General features: G+C 40.0%; 1 protein-coding gene across 5 annotated transcripts in view; it reads right to left on the minus strand.

Annotated features, from left to right (window-relative positions):
• Positions 1-23,532, minus strand: part of AREL1 (apoptosis resistant E3 ubiquitin protein ligase 1) — a 42,865-nt gene extending 19,333 nt beyond the window's left edge. Inside the window, exons 1-5 of one of the 5 annotated variants that reach the window (XM_014835692.3) lie at positions 23,298-23,532; positions 8,090-8,410; positions 3,130-3,190; positions 2,002-2,228; positions 821-1,058 (exon numbers count right to left, since the gene is read on the minus strand). In XM_014835692.3, coding sequence (XP_014691178.1) covers positions 821-1,058; positions 2,002-2,228; positions 3,130-3,145 — 481 coding nt within the window. In that variant the 5' untranslated portion in view covers positions 3,146-3,190; positions 8,090-8,410; positions 23,298-23,532. Of the gene's footprint in view, positions 1-820; positions 1,059-2,001; positions 2,229-3,129; positions 3,191-8,089; positions 8,411-23,297 lie in introns of those variants that run through there. The other 4 variants (XM_044774015.2, XM_044774016.2, XM_044774013.2 and 1 more) reach the window with 4 other exon arrangements.
• Positions 23,533-23,542: the final 10 nt, after the last annotated feature.

Consider the following 23,542-nt stretch of genomic DNA (forward strand, 5'->3'; position numbering starts at 1 on the left):
GGCAGGGAGAAAGTAGAGATAGAGGGCTCAACTCTTAGATACCAGAAGCTTAGGCAGACATTCTTCAGTGAGAAGTAAAATACATATTGGTAGCCAGGGTGGGATAAGGGTCAAGGTGCTTCTACTCGAAAAGGTTTCAAAAATCAGTAGAATTTACTTTTTGTCTATTCTGGCACCCTTACCCCTTAAGAACTTACCAGGCTGATGACCCAGCAATTCCACTGCTAAAGAAATGAAAACATATGTCCATACAAAAACTTGTACACAAAGGTTCATGGTAGCATTATTAATAGTAGACAAAAATGAAAATAACCCAAATGTCCATCAGCTGATGAATAGATAAATAAAATGTGGCACATCCATACAATCAATGCAGTATTATTTAGCAATAAAATGAAATCAAGTAGTGATTCATGCTACAACATGGATGAATCTTAATAGGACTATGCTAAGTGAAACAAGCCAGTCACAAAAGGCCACAGATTTTATGATTACACTTACATGAAACGTCTGGAGTAGGTAAATCTACAGAGGCAGTAGATTAGTGGTTACCTAGGGCTGGGGGGTTTGGCGAAAATGGGGAGTGACTGCTAATGGGTACAGGAATTCTTTTTGGGGTGATGAAAATACTCTAGAATTGACTGTAGTGATGGTTGCACAACTCTATGAATTTTAAGAAACATTTAACTGTATATTTTAAATGGATGAATTATATGGCATGTGAATTAATCTCAATAAAGGTGTTACTTAAACAAAAAAAGACAAAGGAAGGAAGGGATGAAAGGAGAGAAAGGAAGAAAGAAAGAAAAAAAGAACATACCAGGCTGAAAAATCTTGTAGTAGGGACTGTAGGCCACGTTTAATCCACCAAGCTTCACTGAGATTTCATAACGCCCAGCCTTGCGCACAGTGAAGGCCACCTTGACCACGTTGGAACTGGGCTCCTGCAGGACTTCCTGGGTCACTGGAATTTCCACTGCTAGTTCAACATGAGAGATGTGAACTCTCAGTCCCACAGGCCGATGTGCAGGGAAAGGCTGCCCGTTTTTGTAGAATAACTGCAGTGGGGAGCAGAGGGGCGGCACCCATTAGAGAACAGAGAGAAAAAACTGCTTCCTGTCTAATTCGAGAGAGTGTGGGCACACTGGAGGGAGCTGGCAAAGCCCAGTACCTGCCCGTTCCAACAGGCCTGCTCACAGACACAGAGAAAAACAAATTCTCTCCATGCTTCAAAGAAAACCATTATATCATGAACAAATTCTTAACCTTCTCAGAGGACAGAGAGAAAATATACATTGAATCAATTTCAACTTGACATTTTTGGAACCACAAGTGCTGCCTGCTCTGTCTCACCAGCCCTTTGTATTATATTATCACTGTTAACCCAAATGTAAAGGTAAGTCAGCGGGTCACATTGGCACTGAGTGAACCAAAGCACCAGGGAAGATGAGGGGAGTTCAGGCTATTGAGCCGAGCAGAATACTGCAGTGGAGAAGTCATCACAGGGGCGGCAAACTTTTCCTGTAAAGTGTCAGAGAGTAAATATTTTTGGCTTTGTGGGTCACACACAGCTATTGAACTGTGGTTAACCAACCACTCAAGTATGAAAGCAGCCATAAGCAATACAGGAAGATGAATGGGTATGGCTATGTCCCAATAAAACTGTATTTACAGAAACAAGAGGTGGGCGTGATTTGGCCCTCGGGCCAGTTTGCCAACCCCCATTCTACAATACCTAGTCTTTTCAGTAATATTTTTCTTATTTTGAGAAAGTAACATTAAGCTTTTATACATCTTCAAAGCTAAGCACTTATTAAACCAAAATGACAGAGAAATTCGTGACTCTTCAGATACTAACGATTCCCAAGTCCCTGGGAGAGACTGAAAAACCAGGGAAAATGTTAATATTCCTGGCCAGCACCACCAACAGACTGAACTGGGCTCTGGAAAGCAAGTGACTCAGAAACCCCAATGGGTATGGAGACAGAAACATTCCCTTACATGCACTCGGAAGGCCATGCTGTGGCCCACCTCATAGGGGTCCTTCCAATCCCAGGAGACTTTGCAAGACCGGGGATCCAGGTAATTTCCCCGCACGTAGTCATAAATAGTCCGGTCCCCTCGGCGCTCACGGTCCTCATTCTGGAGGAAGCTGACTACACGTGCGGCAAGCTCAAAGAGGAACTTAATTGTGAAGAAGAACGCAACCACAGACACTGTGATTCCACCTATGTAAAAGAGAGAACACATGTACCACCTGCCAGTTACACACTACAGCTTATGGAATAGGCTAGCCATCTCTCAAAAATTAAAGGAAACCAGGTTGAGATGGCAAAACGTCCAAAGACACACTAGACTGGGTCACTACCTCTGTGGGTGAAGAGAGGAACGTCTACACCAGGGGTTAGAGACTGTAGTCCTCCGGCCAAATCCCACCCACTGACTGTTTTTGTAAATAAAGTTCTACTGGAACACAGCCCCACCTACGCATTTACACCCTGTCTAGGGCTGCTTTTTGCCCTACAGTGGCAGAGTTCAGTAGTTGTGACAGAGACTGTACAGCCTAGGAGGCTAAAAATATTTACTATTTGGCCCTTTACAGAAAAAGTTTGCCAATGCTCATTCTATACCATGGACCACATAAAATGGCCCGCCCCCACCTTCCTGCACATGCTGGGCCCTCACAGTGGTAGCAAAAAGAATGCGGCTTCTAGTCACTCCATTTGAAAGTCTTCCCTTCCCTTATCCACTTGGCAAAAGCCCTCCCCAATCCCCACCAGATTTAAGGGTTCCCTCTTCTGGGCTCCCTCAAAGTCCTGTGCATTCATTTACTATAACTTTTCTCCCCCTCGAGAATATCTCCCCTCATGTTATGAACTTCCTAAAGGCAGACTTTTGCGTTATTCGACTTTGACTTGGCAGGAAACACTGTCTGGCACTGACTATAATTACTCAGTAAATATTTCCCAAACAAATGAATTCCACTGCCAGCTATGTGAAGGTATATTCTGGCATGACTGGAAATATTTCTAAGTCTATTTTCAAGGGGAAAGGGGGAGGACACGGAGGCAAAAGGGATGTAAGCAACCCTAATAAAAAGACAATAAAGAGAGCTCACTCATAACGTACCAATAACGTAAAACATCAGGTCCCTTCAACGCCGACAGACAGCCCAGGATCACAGCTGCAGCTGCAAAAGAAAACTTTGGTTTAGTTTTTCCTCCCACTCTCCTTATAGCCATCTCAGAGAGAGAAAAAGGAGAGCGTATGGCTTGAGCCAACTGTCTCCAGCCTTACTATCCCTGTCCTCTCTCTCTAACTTGACAGGTGCCCTACAACATATTTCAGAGAAAGAGAATGCATCATTACCCCTAAAGACTTCCAATCTACTGACCACCCTAGGAATACCACAAACAGCCACTTGCTTTATTGCTAATTACAAAACACAATAACATGGTTTTCATCTTCTTAGATCCAGGGCCCCAAGACAGTTTCCCTCCCCCACACAAAGTGGTGCTAATTAACACAAGCCAAGAGGATAATGGAGTCGCTCTCCCTGTATATTTGCCTTCTGGAAGTAATTCATCTAAATAGAAATAGTTATATAAAATGTGGATTTTTAAAAGCAAGTATTATTACCATCATGTTGGCATTATGTAATTAAAATGAACTCTGGGTCATCCCAATAATAAGCAGTGGGCATATAAGAGAAGTCATTTCTGCTGTTACCAGTCAGACGAACTAATGAGCCCTGTGGAAGATGAACTTAGCAGAAAGGCCAAGGAGAGGAACAAAAGGAGGAGACTGTACTTCTCATCCTAAGTGATACCTGCCAAGGTCAGAACAATTCAAACAGGGGCCAAAGTTTGAGGGGAAACTTTCACCGTTATTAAACTTATTTCCAGAATGAGATTTCAATCTTCATTACCCATTTGAACCACCCAAGGTACTGCCAAGGAAAACTGCAGTGTATACTGATGTTCATATCTAATCATTGAGTTTTGACCTTAGTATAGGCTATACAGGTTCTCCATTCTACACTTCACTGAATTCATTCTTTCTTTTCAAGTTAATATATATTAAGGTATCAATGTTATCTCAACTCAGCAGCTTTTATCACTACCAGAATATTACTTACAGACAAGACAGTTGAAAATTTCTAGGCTCAGATTTGGGAGGGACCAAAACAACTTTTTTTTTTTTACAAGGTGTGCTTTTATGTCTAATAGTGCCAGAAAAATTTAAGAGGGAGACAGAAAGTGGCCATTAGTTCCCTTGATAACGTACCCAATGGAATTCATAGAGAGTAGGTAATTTGAGGAATGACCATGCCAAGTTTCATAGAAATCCCTATTTAGCCTGGTGTCTAAAGTCCAACCAGAAAGGAAATCCACAGAGCAAACATTAGCACTGTCAATACACATGGATTAAGCTGCTCCCCAAAGGGTCTATTATAAAGAGACAATATACAGACATCAAATTTGGGATTACAACTACTGAGCCTCCTTCCCAAACAAGTATCTCACCTCCTGGGACCCTACACTGAAAAGCTGCTATCATGTCTCAAAAAGCATCTGTCTGTGCCTTACTGGATGTGCTGGATGACTTGGTAGGAGCAAAACCGGCAGTTCAACTATCTTATGGACTCCCTCAGTTGGATGCCATCCAATCTGATCCTGGATGTGAAAATTTGATCCTCAGCGAAGTCAGCATTCAGCAGAAAATGAAATATATGTGGCTGATGTTACAGGACTTGTGGTCTCAAGTCTCTCGCTCATTGGAGGAAAAAGAGCAATGCTGAATTTATGGTACATGTCATGAGGGCTGGGAAAATTCCTATGTGTTATCTCTGACAACCACAACAACTTCTTCTGAGGGGCAGCTGACAAGCAGTAAGGCCCAGGGCTACAACTAACTATGTGACCAATCTGGCTTCAGAATCCTCATTGCTATAAAGAGTTGAGATTTAATAATTTCTATGGCACCATCTCCTTTAGTGTGATAGGACTTCAATATAAGTTCCCACAGCCATCAAGACCCTAAAATCAAACAGTATAACAAAGAGTGTAATAAAGAAGATGAGGGCATGGACTCTAGAACTAGACTACCCGGGTTTAAGCCCATTCTCCACAACTCACAGTGTGAGCCTGGACTAGATATTTACCATGTCTATAAAGTGCCAGCTTCCTTAACTGTCAAATGGGGATAATACCTGTATGTATCTCATAGACGTGTTGTGAGGATTAAATGAGTTAGCACACGTAAACAGGCCAGAATAGTGCCTGGCACACAGTGAGTTCTCAGTTTTAATTATTATCATAATTATTATCAATACTAACAGCAGCATCACTATACTACTCCTTCACTTCAGAGGCAAGGAAACAAGGAATCTCTCTACTGGCCCACACTTTCTTCAATGGGAAATGCATTAGAATTATAAAAGGCATAGCTTCTCTTACAGTACTTCAAATCTCTGCCTGTGTGGTAGTTCTCTACAGTATTCTAATTTCAAGTCTGAAAATTTTTATAATGAAGAGTTAAAATTCATCCTAAAATAATTCATCCAACAAATATTGAGTACCTCCTTAATGTGTTAGGTACTGAGGAAAGTGTCAAACAGCCACAGTCTCAGTCCTCATGAAGCTGGCAGCAATGAGCTTGACATTGTTGAGTCCTTGTCCATTTTTTCCCACCCACTTAGTTCTCAACCAAATCATCAATACTAATCTAGATCACCTAGCCCTTTTCTAATAGGTCAATTCTACATTTCTACTCCAATTCCCTTTATTATTTAAAACTCAGCATACCAATTACTACTTTTTTCCAAACAACTCTCCTCTTCTCCTTGAAACCTCCTTGTGACCAGGGAATTAGCTCTGTCAATTCATCACTCATTGATTTGACCTTTACAAAATGTCCCACTTCTCTACAATAGCTCTCAAAAACCTCCCCAACAAAATTTACTCATCTCTCAATTTTACCCATGGTCACATTTTGAACTTGCCTTCCTTCCACATTTTCCCCTTTCTTATTCTTCCTGAATGATGTCACAAAGCCTCCCTATCTTTGGCACTCAAATCACTGTTATTCTAGATTTCACTTCTGTTCTGTAGGCATTTTCTGTCCTCTTACTGACCCTGTCGGGGCTCGCTCTGCTCTGTCTCTGCTCCCATCCCCAGCCACAACATTCTCCTTGGCCCCATCTCCCACCTTACCTTGTTATTCATCCTATGATCTATGCGAATCAGATCCTTTACACTTTTACACAAAACCTCTGAAATGTCCCATCTCCATACCTTTGCAAAAGTCATTTCCTCTGCCTAGACTATCCTCTCCCCTCTCAGTCTCTACCCACGGAAAATCTCCTAACCCTAAAGTCTAGGCAAGATCCTATATCTCCCCTCCCTGAAATCATCCCTGAGCCTCAATTTAGAAATTCCTCCCCTCCTCTGAATTCCCACACTGCTTTGTTATGATGTATCTTGTAGCACTTTCATTTCAGTCCCTTGTTTGTTTTATTTTCCATTTCAGAGTGGTAAATAACATGAGGCAAAGGCTAGTCTTAAAAATTCTCCACAGCATCCAACATAACTATATATAGTAATTGCAATAAATATGAATAAAATATCTGAATGGATATGGTCAAACGTCTGTTCTTTTCTTTGCCCAGCATGCCTACAAATCAGGAATTTTTCACATGGGACCTTCCTTTTAGATACAGTTTTTAAAGACTTCTCTAATTAGCAGTATATTCACTGAGCCAAGGGTTATAAGCTCTTCAGACCAATTCAATTCAACAAGTATGTATCAAATACCCACGCTAGAGTCATGGGTTCTCATGTACCACATGGTATCCAGTTTTATGGTCCTATCTTTCTAATCTTGATCTTTAATTTTTTTACAACAGTTTCTGTAGCACTCTCCACTTTCGGTTGCTCACACTTCTTCATAAAATTATTTTGGAACTCTTCCTGAGTCTAAGTCAAGCACAAAGAAGCCTCTGCCATACTATTTCACGCAATTCAGCTACATGAGTATTTTGTTTGTTTTCAAGTTCATCTCTTTAGTGTTCTTGCCCTTATATAATTCAGCAGATGTGATATTCTAAGCTAGCAGAATAAATGTAGTCGTAGTAAAGTAATACTCACTACCCCCTTATTGAGCCATTTATGTAGGCAAAACACTGCACTTAGTGCTTATATAAGTTAGCCTAAATAACTGCCACCATAACAACTTGGTGAAATAAGCACTGTTATTCTCATTTTACAGATTGAAAAAAAAAAGCTGGGCACGGAAAAGTTAACTTGCTGAACATCTCCCAGCTGGTTAAGTGACAGAGCTGAGACTCAAGCCAGTGTCTGACTCTGAAGCCCAACGTTCTTAATCTCATACAACACTGAATCGTGAAAAAGAATGGAGTCACAGGGATACCGAAGAATTTGGGAAGAGAAAAGATTTAAGAAAAGAGGTAAAAGAATGTATGAAAAACATTACCCAATCTTACTGTGAGGAAACTCACCATGAGGCTAAAATTAGAAAGATAAACGCCTATGGCCATTTTTTTAATCTTTTGAAATAAAAAGAAAGCATGACAAAGGAAAATGGAATGCAGTACCAATTATCTAAAACGAAAATATCACTTGCTTACTAAAAGATCCCGGGCAAGTTGCTTAACACTACAGCACTTTGGCTTACACTGCCTACAAAAGGGGAGAGGAAGGCAGAAGTACTTGAAAACATCTGTCTCAAGGGAATGTTAGAAAGTGGACCAACATACATATTCTAAAACTTTTTGCTTTTTTAGGAGTATAAAGATTTAAAATTACAATATGAAATAAACTTTAGCCCTAACATTGAAGATCAGTTGTGAAAAAGTCATTTCCCAGAAATGAAGAATTGATTTCTTCATACTCGAAGCTGTCCTGCTGGGCAGGGTGGGATGGGGTAGGGTGGGGAGAAGGGAATCCATTCTAACTCAACTGCACACTTCAACAGCTATCCCTTGCTAAAAAGGCTTAAGAACCAGTTACTGAGTCCATGTTCTGCACATCCCAATAACAAGTGAGTCTTAACTAGTCTATTGCCTTACCTTTAAACGAGGGCCCATGTTCTGAGGACGGAGTGCAGCACTCCTATTCACCAAAGCGGGTAATTTTTGGCCCCTTTCACGTTGTCTTCCAACTTCCACAAGAAAGAAAATAGCCACAAGGTCAACAGAAAGTGTCTGTCCATCAGATTTTCAGTGATGGTGTGTCACAGAAGCAGAGGGTCAGTGTTTCTGGAGTGAACTGGATGAATTCCAAGGTGGAGAAACACGGCCCCAAAATATATCATCCCTGGACTTCTCTCTAGTGCAGGGTGCAATCAACTGCCAAAGGACCCATCTGTTCTGCTGTCTCAGGAGCCTACCCTACAAAGGAAAAACGAGTCAGTGGAAGAGGTTTTTATTTCTCAAAGAGAATCCCCAGGAAACCACAAAGAAGGGGTAGAACTGGCAGTGGAAACCCTGGGACACTAAAAATAACTAAGTGCAGGTACATTGACCAAGTTTTCTCAATTGTAACTCCACAAGGAAAGTCAAGTGGCAATCTCACTGCCTTAACTGTGTCCCCCTCCAGAAAGAAGCTCCAGAATTTCAGTTGGTTCCAACCCTTCAGTAGAAGCAAACTCGAGCACAGATTTAGAGTAAGCCTCATCAAAACCACATGCTCAGTTTCAGTTTAATGGGGCTGGAGCACAGGGTCTGGCAACACGGTGAAGAGAAATGAGACGAGGACAAGTGAGGCCAGGTTACAGGGCACCTTGTGTGCTATGATAAGGAATTAGGACAATATTCAGTTGCAAAGGGGAAACCACCAAAGAGCTTTTAAAATCTAATCTATCAGCCTTTGCAGTCTGCTCCCTTTGTGCCCATGTATGCACTTCCAAGACACAGTTAAACAATGCTGATTTTATCTTTAAACAGTAAAATTTGTACTATGAGTGAGGGAAAAAAATCTGACCTTTCAAGATAAAGTCACTAAGTAATAAAGTTCAGTAAAGTCAGGCTGTAACTCAAAGATATTCATGAACTAAATGTAGCAGAAAGGGGGTCATGGCAAGGCATACATAAACAGCTACCATAAAATACATGAGAAGAGACTAGTAATCACGAAAAGAGACAGCCTCTTTCCACACGGCAGGAACTGTTCCCAATGCTTCATATGTATTAACTCACAATCCCAAGACATAGACACAATTTTCCCTATTTGACAGATGAGGAAACTGAGGCACTTTCTCAAGATTACGCACAATAAGTAGTAGAGTTGAGTCAACCCAGACAACCTGAACCCAGAATCCATGCTTTCTTTTTCTTTTTCTCTTTTTGTGAGGAAGATTGTCGCTGAGCTAACATCTGTGCCAATCTTCCTCTGTTTTATGTGGGATGCCGCCACAGCATAGAGTGACAAGCAGTGCAAGGTCCACGCCCAGGATCCAAACCTGCAAACCCCAGGCCACTGAAGCGGAGCACGTGAACTTAACCACTACACCACTGGGCTGACCCTCAGAATCCATGCTTTTAATAACTCCTCTACTGCCTCTCTACATGGGAAAGTGAGAATAAAAACCACAGAAGGCTAATAAGAGCAGAAGAGAAGAATAAGTAGAGGCCAGCAGATCAAACACGTTGGCAAACTTTTATAATTAAAAATAAATAAGTGTATGTATTTATTTTAAAATATGGTGACAGACTTGCCAAGTACATGAGCCAAAACCTGGGTCAGCTAGCAATTGGAACCAGCTTAAAGGATCCACAAACAAGAGAAGACTTACATAAACTATAAGAGATTCGTTAGAATGCTATATAAGCATTTTTAAAACGACACTTTTAAAGAATAACAACAGACGGAATTGCTCACAAATAAAATGTTACATGAAAAAACAAGCACAAAATTATTTGCATAGCATAAGCCTAATTTTTTAAATATTACATTACATAAAGAAGACTGGAAGAAACAACATAAAAATGTTAATAGTGGTCATTTCTTTGTGTATGGAATTGTAAATAATTTTGATTTTCCACCTGTACCTTTTAGTGTTTTCCAAATTCTTCATGATGCAAGAACATATAAAAAGTTCCTATTTCTAAAGAATATTTTTTTTCTAAAAAAGTGACAGAATAGGCAAGTTATCCTTTTTTCACATACGGAAACAGTATTAAAAAATTAGCTAAAGACACTAGAATGTACAATTTTTATTTCTATTTATTGTGATCTTAGTGGGTCTCCAACCCTGCGTTGAGCCATTTGATTATTAAATCAAATAACTCTAGTTCTAAATTCATCTTGACTGTGCCCCACCATGAACTACCATGCTTACCCGTCCCCCCACCCCCACAAAAATTTCCGTGTCTCTAGTGAGCTTCAAGACTCAACTCAAGTACCACCCTCTTTCCTGGTCCAATTGCCAGGCCCCTCTGAGGGCTCCCCCTACACCGGGCAGAACCAATCACTTCTTCATTTCTAATAATTCTATGCTGAAGATCCTCTATTAGACCATTTATTAGTCTGTATTGTAATTATTTGTTTATACAGTATTCTCTCCTAATGGACTGTGGGCTCCCTGAGGACACTGACTGGCTCTTACTCATCTTTGCCTTCTAGTGGCTAGTATCTGGTGTTCAGAGTCTCTCTCAGAGCCTGTACTTTCACAAGTTCCCCAAGTGAATTCTAATGCATGTTAAAGCTTGAGAAGCGTGGTCTAGACTAGAGCAGTCCGCCTGAGAAGGGACCCAATATTCTGCGTCTCTATCAAGCTCACAGATAATGCTGATGCTGCTGGTCTGCAGACCCTGCTTTCAGGAGCAACGGTCTAGAGCAGGAGTTGGCTAACTACAGCCTGCTGGCCAAATCCAGACAGCCGCCTGTTTTTGTAAAAAAAAAAAAAAAAAAAAAGAAATTGTAAAAAAAGAATGAACACAGCCAATTCGCTTGTTTACATATTGTCTATGACCGCTTTTGCACTACAAGACCAGAGTTGAGCAGTTGCAGCAGAGACATATGGCCTGCAAAGCTTTCCTACCTGACCCTTTACAAAAAACGTTAACCAATCTGGCATGGAGGTTTTAGTCTTAAAGCTATATAACTGCTTTGTATAAATGAACTCATTTTTATGAATCAAAAAAGCATAAAATCATTTTCTTCCAGTTCTATCATCCCCTCTTAGGAAAAGAGCTACAAAACCTGCAACATTATGCAAATATTTCTCCTGGCTAATTTCAACTGTTATTTAAAAGCTTTATGCCTCCCATACCCTGAGTAGGAATTTTATACAATCATTTCCCAAAGTACGTGTTTCATACAATCATGCTTGCGTTTCATCAAGGCTATAATTTCCTAAAACCAGTACCTCAGTGACAAAACACTATATTTGGGTTTCCAAAATTATTAGAATACATACCACTGACTGAGTCTCTACTTTTAAAGTGCTATTGTAAAAAGCCATGAAAAAAATGACGTGAAAGTCCACTTCAGAACTCTGGTGAACAAAGAGGTAGTGGCAGCACATATGAGTTCCAAATATCACCCACTGAGTTCCACAAAACCAGAGAGGACAAAAGAAAGACGTTGGCTTTGTAAGACATAGGCTCCAGAGTCTCTCCAGAAGCACCAGCCACAAGTCCAGGAATATCAAATTTAAAAAACAGGTAATTCAATTAGGAAAAGCCCCACAGGTTAGAGTGGTCTAACTAAGGAGGTTCCAGGAAATAAAGTGCACCCTCAGATACTTTAGATATTAAATAGTTTACATTTTCCTGTGCTTAATTTCACCCTTGGTTTATTCTCCCCACTCTAAAATCTCAACATAAAAGACTACCTCCCCCATCAAGTTTATGCTCTTGAGATATTTATACAGTTGTGTATTCCTGCTATCTCGGTTCAGCCAAGTTATACGGTTTCATTTGTATTCTTTTCTCATCAGTCAGCCCCTCCAGTCTCTTAATCATTCCTGTGGGTCTTCTGTGAACTCTCTCCAGCTGGTCCCCAGTGATCTGGTAATGAGGTGCCTCCAACTGACTGCAGCCTTCCAGAAACAGCCTTGTTAGTCAGAACAGGATGAGCTCACCCTCCTCGGTTCCATGACATAATACTCCTTCGTAGACAATCCTCCAAATCACAGAAAGCTACAATGCTGCCATATTAGACTATAACCCCATTCCACGCTTCCCAGATTTGGGCACTGGGGCATGCCAGAATGTGCTAGATGCCAGAGGATAAATGACACAGGTTCCTGCTACAGCTAGTTACTAGAGGATGAGGTGAGTGAGGTGAAAAAAGTATTTTCATGTTAAAACAAACTCATAGATAATAAAATGGAATGCAAAATATGCATGAATTTCTAAAGATAAAACATGGGAACGTTCAAAATATTCATGGATATTTTGTAATTAAATCAGAAAGGCTGCTTGGGGCTCTGCTCCCAGCTCCCAAGGGTTACATACCCATTATCCTCTAACACTAGCGGTGTTTGAGCTCAAAAGCACTACAACTCCCACTCAACTACTGTTCTATTAACCCCATTATCCCCATCCCATAAACTCACATTTTAAATAAAACTTTGCTTTTCTATAAAAAACTTTATGTTTTAGCAAATTCACTATCAACATCTTTAGGTTCTTCTGTATCATTCATTATTCATTCATTTCATATTACTTGAGCATCTGCTGCATGCCAGAATGTGTGCTAAAAGCTAAAGTCACAAGGATAAATAAGACAGGGTCTTTTCTTAACCTTGATGAACTATGTCCAACACGGGAGACGGACAATAACAGGTGGCAAGCAACACAAATGAGGAATAAATGATGTGTGGAGGGGAAGGAAGGAAAGCGGTAACTGCCTGAGAGAGTGGAGAAGTCTTCACAGAAGAGAGAACAGTGTTACTTAAGAATGAGTAAGCATTCGCAAGGCAGAAAAAAAAGGACTAAGATCCTCGGCAGAAAGAACAGCACAGGCAAAAGTACTGAGTCAAGAAAGGGAGTGATGAGAAGTTCAGCATTATGAAAGCAAAGTGTTCAGAAAGACCATCTGGGGCCAAACTAGGGTGACTGACTCTAAGTACAGTACAGTGTAGCGGTCAAGAGCATGACCTTCCTACTGAGTGATCTTGGACTAGCTACTTCTCTGTAGCTGCCTCAGATATAAAATGGAGATACACTGAGAAAAGGAAGGAATTCAGCTGCTCTTGGGGAGCAAGACTTGGAGTTTAAGGGAAGGGAGGGCTGGGTGAGACTGGAAACTAGACCCAGGTGGCTTGGTACTGCAGGAGTTCCTCGGGGGAGACAGCTCTATGTGCAAACCAGGCCCCTGAGTAGCTGGGTTATGATGGTGGTTTGTACCCAGGCCACGGCAGCTCAACCCACAATAAATGAGGAAGATGGCCGTGAGTGCATTTGAGGGACAAACTGGATTCCCAGAGAAATCCCATGTGGAAACAATGACAGCAACAATCCAAAATACTAAGTTTCCTGGGTTTTTCCAAGTACGTATGATGATAAGAACAAGAATCCACCTTTACTGAGAACTTACTATATGCCAGAACTATTCGAAGTGCTTCATGTACTATCTCATTTAACTCACATCAACCATATAAGGTAACCACATTATTATCCATACTTTATAGATTAGGAACCAGAGGCGCAGAGAGCTAAAGTAACTTGCCTATAGTCACTCAGCTGACAACTGAAAGAGCCAGGCAATGTGATTCCAGAGCCTACACTCTTAACCAGGAATACTGAGGTAACAAGAACCTCAAAAAGGAACAAAAGATATTCTTGGGATAGGAAGAATGACAGCTCAGCAATACTGAATTTGGAAATTTAAAGGAATATGACTTCACTTTAGACTTTAAGTAACAACAGAAAAACAAGAGATTATTTTTAACTAAGGGAGTAAGAGGATCACACATTTTAAAAGAAGTAACTCTAAGGACAATATGACAGAGACTCTGAAAAGGACAGACCAATAGCTGAGAGAGAGGATACTGGTCCAAGGGAGCAGCGAGACGCTGCCACGATGGAGCAGGAGAGGCTAGAGTGTGCTTCACTTCTATCAGAAGTCACAGGACCAGTGACCTGTGAGGCCGAAAAGATCAAAGAGAACAAGAAGCCAAGGACAAACCACTTGGGAGCCTCATGAATGGTGGTGGAGAATTGAGGCAGAGCAAACATGGAGGGAAAGATAATGAGTACAGACTGAACATGTTAAGTTTACGGTGTCTATAGGATATCCAGGTGAGTATATCCACAGGACAAATGGAAATAAGGATCTGAAGCCATAGAGATCCCAGTATCCTGGGGTCAGTTAAGACTTGCGGAATGGAAAAAGACTGCTGTGGAAAGCAGGTAGACCAAGAAAAGGCTAATTATAGAACCCTGAGAGGATCAACCTTAAATGTCCTGACTTCCCCCCAGGAAAAGAGGAGCTAGCAAAGAAGAATGGAAGAAACAATGAGAGACGAGGAGAAAAATTGTAAAAGTAGTTTATTGGAGCCAAAAGGAAGTTTCTAGAAACTGGTGGTCAATAGTATTAGATTGGGTAAAGATTTAGCCCAGATGGGGGATTCAAAATCAGCCCCAGTTTTTTTCCCTTAGTTAATCAGAACTCTAATTCTCTGATCTAGCAACTTCTTCAAATAAAATGTCTCATTTCCATCAATTTTCATTAATATTAACCTAAACTTGACCCAACACTGATAACTATGATAACTAGTAAGCTCTTTGCAACTCAATTCAGTGATACTATTATTTCAAATTTATTTTTTAATTTGTTTGCTTGTTTTTGGTGAGGAAGATTGGCCATGAGCTGACATCTATGCCCATCTCCCTTTTTTTTTTTTTGAGGAAGATTAGCCCTGAGCTAACTGCTGCCAATCCTCCTCTTTTTGCTGAGGAAGACTGGCCCTAAGCTAACATCCATGCTCATCTTCCTCTACTTTATACGTGGGACACCTACCACAGCGTGGCTTGACAAGTGGTGCCATGTCCGCACCTGGGATCTGAACCGGCGAACCCTGGGCCGCTGAAGCGGAACATGCGCACTTAACTGCTGTGCCACCAGGCCAGCCCCCATCTTCCTCTATTTTTTTTCTACGTGGGACGCTGCCACAGCATAGCTTGATGAGTGGTGTAGGTCTGCACCCGGATCCGAACCTTCGAACTCTGGACCACCAAAGCAGAGTACGCCAAACTCAACCACTACGCTGGTCCCTATTTTGAAATTATTTTAATGCCTATAATAATGTCAGATCTAAACTAATATGAATCCACTCTCTAATCCTGCATAAATCACTGGCAAAAAAAAAAAAAAAAACTTGTCAAAATCAGCTTTATTGAGGTATAGTTTATACAGAGTAAAAGTCACCAATTTAAAGTACACAATTAGAGTTTTGACAACTGTATAAGGTTATGATACGAAACACATGCATGATACAGAACATTTCATCATCCCAAAAAGTTCCCTCATGATCTTCTGCAGTCAGTCCCTCTCCTCCAACTCCCTGCACAACCAGTGATGTGCTTTCTTTCACTATAGTTTGTCTTTTACAGGACACCATAGGACATCATATACAAAATTGGTCTTCTGTGTGTGACCTAACACTTTTGAGCTGCATACATGTTGTTACATGTATCAGTAGTTCATTCTTCTTTATTGCTCAGTAGTAGTCCATTATATGGACATACGACAATTTGTTTATCCATTCACCACCAGATGAAGGGTGTTTGGCTTCTATGCAGTTTGGGGCTGTTACATAAAGCTGCTACGAATGTTCAAGTATAAGTCTTGAGCAGACACAAGTTTTCATTTCTCTTGGGTAAATAGCTAAGAGTAGGATTGTTGCATCATATGGTAAGCATATATTTAACTTGTAAGAAACTGACAAACTGTTTTCCAAAGCAGCTGTAGCATCTTGCATTTCCACCAGCAATGTATGAGGAACTCCAGTTGCTCAACATCTGTCAACACTTGGTATCATCAATCATTTAAATTTTACCCATTCTAATAGGTGTGAAGTGACATCCCATTATGGTTTTAATTTGCATTTCCCTAAGGACTAAAATATTCAGTATCTTTTCACATGCCTATTGGCTATTAGTAAAGCTTCTTTGTTATCCAAATCTTTTGCTGTTTTTAAAAATTGAGCTGTCTTTTTACTATTGAGTTGTAAGACCTTTATTAGATATATGTTTGGTACATATTTCCGTGGCTTGCTTTTTCACTCTTAACTGTGTTGTTTAAAGAATAAAAGTTTCTAATTTTGATGAAATCCAACTTACCAATCTTCTTCCTTGATAGTTTGTGTTTTTTGTGTCCTATTTTAAAATATCTTTGCCTAACTCAAGGTCACAAAGATTTTCTTCTGTTTTCTTCTAGAAGTTTTATCTAAAAGTTTCACATGAGAAAATCTCTCATCAAACTTTTAACAAGATTTTTTTTAAACTCCTGCATTCCATTTATCTCATAATTAGTCACTCAGTTTTATTATCCCTTTGTTTCTTTCAAGTTCAACTTTCCACATTACCAAGCACTATTTAAGCTACAGTCTATTTTAGAATTTGGAAAGATTTTTATCTTTTAACAGATTTTCCCCTTCTTCAACCTTTTAAATGGCATTTCTAAATGCAGACAAGGTTTTATTCCCTCAGATCTCCTCAAAGTGACATAAAACCTCTGGATCCCATAAAACCTCTGACATAAAACACCACCGCCAAAATTCAAAAACCCAGAGAATACACCTTCTGGTTAAGACAGGGACAACGAACTATTTACCTTTCTGGTTTTAAAGATAAGCTTTTATAAGATCATTTTTACCATATTGAGTTACTCTAACCTGGGAGGAGGCTAGAGAAAGTTATCTTATTCACTGGTTAAAAAAAAAGTTTAGGCTTATAAAAGTTAAGCTGATCAAGAGGATATGAACAGACATTTCTCCAAAGAAGATATACAGATGGCCAAGAGGCACATGAAAAGATGTTCGACATCACTAATGCTCAAGGAAATGCAAATCAAAACTACACTTAGATATCACCTTACACTCATTAGAATGGCTATAATCACTAAGACAAAAAATAAATGTCAGAGAGGATGCGGAAAAAAGGGAACCCTCATACACTGCTGGTGAGAATGCAAACTGGTGCAGCCACTATGGAAAACAGTATGGAGATTCCTCAAAAAATTAAAAATAGAAATACCACATGGCCCAGCTATTCCACTATTGGGTATTTATCCAAAGAACTTGAAATCAACAATACAAAGAGCCTTTGCACCCCTATGTTCACTGCAGCATTATTCACCTTAGCCAAGATGTGGAAGCAACCCAAGTGCCCATTAACTGATGAATGGATAAAGAAGATGTGGTATATATATATATACAATGGAATGCTACTCAGCCATAAAAAAGACAAAATGATCCTATTTGCAACAAGATGGATAGATCTTGAGGGTATTATGTTAAGCGAGATAAGCCAGACAGAGAAAGACAAACACCCTATGATTTCCCTCATATGTGAAAGATAAACAAATACGTGGACAAAGAGAACACATTAGTGGTTACCAGAGGTGAAGAGGGTTGGGGGTGGGCATATGGGGTAAAGAGGCACATATATATGGTGACCGACAAATAATAATGTACAACTGAAATTTCATAATGTTATCAACTATTATGACCTCAACAAGAAAAAATTTACTTAAAACATTTTTTAAAAAGTGAAGCTAAGACAAAAGTAATTCTACATTTCTTAACTCAATTTGGATTCTCTCTATAGCACCTTTTGAAACAAGCCAGAGTTCTTCAGACTCGAAATGAAACGAATAGAATACACGAAGGCATAATTTAGATTCAATTGCCCCCTGGAATAGTTTGCCGTTGTCAGCACAGTCCAGAGAAAGTAGCAGAAAGGTATTCAAAGCTAATGTGAGCAAAACAGGGAGAAGTGACAATTATCACTGCTCATTTTGTAACTTCCTGAGATGTGTGGAGAAAAACAAAATAGGCAACTAGCTTATCTATGCCCCTATCACAGTCTTTACTCTAAATCAAGAGAATAGCAGCTTTGATTTACAACTCTTCCATCTTGATGTTTTTTCTGTTTACCAAACTGACTTTGCTGTGCCCAATCCACAGAATTAGGACAGGCCCCTGTGTTCCCATACCATGGCAGCTTTTATGCTTAGGTGACCCTGGGCCACTGAATCTTGGCTATTAAGGAAAATTTTAAAACTAATTCTCTGAATCTGACAAGCCGTCTCCCTCAATAAGTCTAGGAAGTTGTTATTTCATTAACTGTGCATGAAGTGGCAGGCAAACGGCCAGATCGACAGCCCAGTGGGGTAGAATTGGAATTGTCACCCACGTACTTAAAAAGCTAACAAAACTTCTACCTCTACTACCATCCATACTTTCTATTCTACTCTTATTTTAAAGGAAAACAAATTATATAATCAGAAGGAAGAACAACCTTAAATGAGCATTTTATAGTTCTTTGTTTATGATTCCAGGAAGAAAAACTCAACTAGCCACGGAAACGGCAACCTAAGACAGCTCACTTTGAAACCCAATACTTATGATATTCAAAACAAAACTTCTGTTGATCTAATAATCAATGTTACCAAACAAGGATTCATTAATTTCTTCATATGTGTATTAAGAACCTATTATTATATGCCAAGCAATACGTTGGGCCCTGAGGACTCCAAAATGAGTAAGATAGTCCCTGACCCCTTAGAAACATACAGTTTAGTAAAGAAGACAGATAAGTAAATAATTGGTGATAGCTTCACATAGCAAAATCTATGAGGTGAGCACAGGGTGTTAGTGGAGCCCAGGAAGGGCCCCTCAAACAGGATCAGCTGTTAGCTTTACACCAGCCTCTTGGGAGCAAGGCCAACTCTTCCACGGAGTTAACAGTGTTTTGGGAATTAAGGCGTACAAAACACTACCAGTACTGCTTATTCTCATGGTCAACGGCTTTCTTCAGCATTGGTCAGAGATTACTGGACCACATACATGGCAGAGAAAAAACTCACTGGAACCCCCAACCTATTTATCGAAATTACACATGGTCTAGATGCAATGTGTTATCCTGGATTGGATCCTGGAACAGAAAAAGATTATTAGTGGAAAAATTTGTGAAATCCAAATAAAGTCTACAGTTCAGTTACCAGTATTGAACCAATGTTAATTTTTTAGATGTGACAAATGTACTACGGTTATGTAAGACGTTAACATTAAAGGAAGAGCTGAGTAAAAGGCACACAGGAACTCTCGGTACTATCTTCGCAACATTTCTATAAATCTAAAATTATTCCAAAATAAAATTTGTCTTAAAAAAATTACATACGGTTCCCCACTTTACACTGTCACTCCTCCTCAGGATTCTGATCATGCCTCCCTAGTCACTGCCCCAATTCAGGTAATGCTTGGTTAAAACATTTTTTTTCAAATCCTTTTCGATTCTTTTCCAAAAACCATTTATGCAGCCCAGCTGGGTTTCCTTCTTCACCAAGACATGAAAAACAGATCCCACTGGAGAGGTTTTAACTGCTTTCTCTTTTTTTTTTGAGGTTTTATTTTTCCTTGTTCTCCCAAAGCCCCCCAGTACATAGTGGTGTATTTTTAGTTGTGGGTCCTTCTAGTTATGGCATGTGGGATGCCACCTCAGCATGGCTTGATGAGCAGTGCCATGTCTGAGCCCAGGATTGCGAACCAGCGAATCCCTGGGCCGCTGAAGCGGAGCACGCGAACTTAACCACTCAGCCACGGGGCCAGCCCCCTTAGCTGCTTTCTCTTACTAATAGCTTCACCACGTACACCAGGGGGTATCATTGGAGTTGAACTTCCCTAAGTGGACAAGAGAGGGGTTAAAATAACTTAGGCTAGAGCAAAAGCAAGGGGACACTACAGAAAAAGTATGTTCTATATTATTAGATTACCTTTACCTGATCTCTGACCAAAAAGGATAATGGATAGAACATGCAATTAACAGATGCCAACTATTAGCATCTGAACACTAACAGGCAAACTGCATTGCAATTAATGTTCAGCGACAAGCTCTGAAAAACATGGTGCAAATTCCTCAACTATTCAAGGTAACAAAAATTTATATTAAAATCATATGGTACTGTTCAATTCAGGCTAAACGACAAAACATATATCTACCATGACTGGTTTCTGATAACAAACTGAATATTCATCTCTCTCTATTAAACCATAATTTACAGAACAGGATTCGAGAGTCCTACCAAGAAAACACCATCAAGCTGATATAACACCATACGGAGGCCTCAGCCACACATACAAACTGCAACAAGGCTAAATAATCTCAAAAGTTTGAAAACTACTACACAAAAGAGCATGAGTGAAGGCTAAACGTTCATGAACCCTTCAAAGAAAAAGAAACCAATGGGAGATAACTGAAATTTAAACCTAAGCTATTTAATGCCTAAAGTCATTTAAAAGATAAATGATATGCTAGAATCCATTTAAGTCATAAATTTGACCTGTGATATGGCGTGTTATAGTATTAAACATTACACAATAGTACTCTGACCTGGACCACTTACAGAAAGATGAACAGGTAGAGTAATTCCTTTAAAATATTTCCATGTGCATACCTCTCTCTGCTCGAACACCTACAATAACTTATCTGTTTACAAGTCTCTCGCCAATACAGGACTGAGCTCTTGAAGAGTAACTAGCACATTGCCTGGGGCAGGATGGGCCCTAATAAACACCTTCTGAATGAATGAACATGCAGTGGTAATGTACCTCCGAGGTATCCTTAAAAACCAATTCAATATCAATACCTTAGGAGCAGAGCATGCTGTATACCATGCTACCACATTTAGGAAGCAGTCAAGCTAATTGAAAAATAATTAACAGCAACTAATGTTTGTTGGGAAAATGACTCACATCACATGAGACACAAAAATAAGTGTAAAACTATAACTTGAAAATGAAGAAAATATCCGTGAATTTTTTTTCCCTTGATGGCCACAAAAGTGAATCTCTCTTTAACTTTCTAATATTGAAATACAAGATGTTTTTTAAGGAATCTTTCATTATTGACAATTTTACAAAGAAATTTATCAACTTAAATTAGTAAGTTAGACCAATTAGTGAATGGATGAAGTCCAAGCCCAATTATGTGTTCAAACTGTGGGTCGAATGCCTTGAGCAATTCTTTCTCTTCAAGACTGCAGAAAAACACAAAACAATCCTCTTGACTGCTGAGAAGGACTAAAATCGTTTCTTTTTCTTACAAGTATGTAATCAAAAGCAATTACTTTCTGCTCCCATCCAACACAAAGCAACACCATGTCCCCCCTCCCATCACCATGAAAACATGCTATAGAATTTGAGGACTTTCATCTTACACTGTAAGAATCTCAAATTGTAGTAAAATTACAATGCAACAAAAACATATTTTTCTAAGTATGTTCTCATCCCCCATGGTGTTCCTACATAATTTAGCTCCCTATCAAGTATTAACAATCAAGGAAATCAGAAAACTCTCAGAATAGATACTACAAACTGCTTGTTTTTTAAATTTGTTATTGTTCATGGATTCCAAAATTCAGGGTACACATTACCAGTGTTTTTCTGTCAATGCCTGAATTTAAATGGAAATTACTATTTAATTATATGTAATTTTCCTCTGAACCTATATATAATAGTAATCAGTCTCTAAATGTTTAAAATAAACAACTGATCATGTTTACTTAAAAAGCTTATTGTCTAATCACCAAAAGGTTCTAATGCATCGAAAAAGTGGTTACTGTCAGCTCTACCCATGAATGACAGCTTGGCAGACAAGCTGTTCTGAAAAGATTAGGAACTCCCAGTGACCATAAATGGGGTAAAGCAGAAGGCACACACAGGATCTGTAGATGCTTCAATAATAAAACTATTTCAACATCAAATATTCAGACCCAACAAAGCCAGATACGTCAACCACAAAGCTATCTAAATGTATGCATACCTATAAGAGAAAGGAGAAACAGGAAAAAAACTGTCTAAACTCAAATCAACATGAGAAATCACCCTGCGATTGAGCTTTCCAAGAACTGAAAACTTAATAAGGTTCTTGAGATTATCAACACATTCAAGTTCCAAAATAGAGCAACTATATTAGAATACAATTGGCATGAAATTTCAACGCCACCACATACTCTATGTTGGAAGACACAAAATGATAACGACAGAAAACACTTTCATTGGGGTTACCTGTGGTGGATACTGTTCTAGGAACTTTACATTTCAACTCACTTAGTCCTGATAACATCCCTGTAAGACAGGTACTATTGTGATTATCTCCATTTTACCAATAAGAAACTGAGGCACAGATAGATTAATTTACCCAATGTCATGCAGCTAGTATGAGCCAGAGCAGGGATTTTAACCCCATCAGACTCCAAAGTTCATGTTAACCAATACACTGTTTCAAATTAAGGGTCATGCAATGGTCAGCTTTGGTGTTTTTGCTAATCAAATAGCCTTTTTGGATTTCAAACACTAGGACAGCTTCACGTAATAAGAAAAATACAGGCTTTGGAATCAAACAGACCCAAACAAACCCCTGAACAAAGTCTGAGCCTCGCTTCCCCAAATGTACAATGAGGGTACTTAAGTTAGTGTGAAGGTCAAAGAAGGTAAATAATTAAAGCGCCAGGTACAGTATACAGGATAGAGGTTCTTAACTTTTAAGTTCACAGACACCTAGAGGGTCCACGGACGGGCTTCAGAGTCCATGAGTCTCATAAACTGTATGACATGTGTACCCATTTTTTAAAGAATTGTCCCTGGCTTGCCACAAACTTTCAAGGGGTACGTGATCCCTAAAAGGTTAAGAACCACCTGCGTACATAGCAGGTAAGCTATTTTTACCCTCTTGTTCTCAAAAACTCTTCCTTTTCCATTTAAGGACAACACACCAAGGCTTCACAATAATTATTTCCCACCATTTTCCTGGCTTGGTAACTAGTAACATACGCAAGTTTATGCCCCAATTTTCCACATAGTCTAAAGAAGGCCCTCGAACGCTGCTTTATCCCTCTCTCCACCGAGACGAATACAGGGTATTCACTCAGAGAGAAACCTGAGAATCGTCCACCTGGCTGCACGAAGCACCATGCCGGCTAGAAAAACCAAGCAGCAACCAGAGCCTCCGAGTTGCACGATAGAGACCTGACGCCCCAGAGCTGAGGGTGAGGAGTATATGTTTCCCAAAACTACCGAGCAACCCAGAATTCCATCCCCCCTACCCTTGTCCTCTCTGTCTGGAACTCTGGTGCCGGCAGGTCCCCTGGGCTCTGCCGCGTGGAGTGCTGGAGGAGAGAACGGTTCCCCGAGCCGGGAGGGGCGGCGCGGCGAAGCCCCAGCTCTGCTGCCCCGGGAGGCGGCTGCGGCAGCGCCCGGCAGAAACCCGGCCCTCGGCCCTCCCCCGGATACTCCAGTACAGCTCTCAGCTCAGAATGGGAACCGGCTCCGGGCGTTTCCGTTTCCCAAA

Source organism: Equus asinus, chromosome 7, assembly GCF_041296235.1.
Source record: "Equus asinus isolate D_3611 breed Donkey chromosome 7, EquAss-T2T_v2, whole genome shotgun sequence".
Classification (NCBI taxonomy): domain Eukaryota; kingdom Metazoa; phylum Chordata; class Mammalia; order Perissodactyla; family Equidae; genus Equus; species Equus asinus.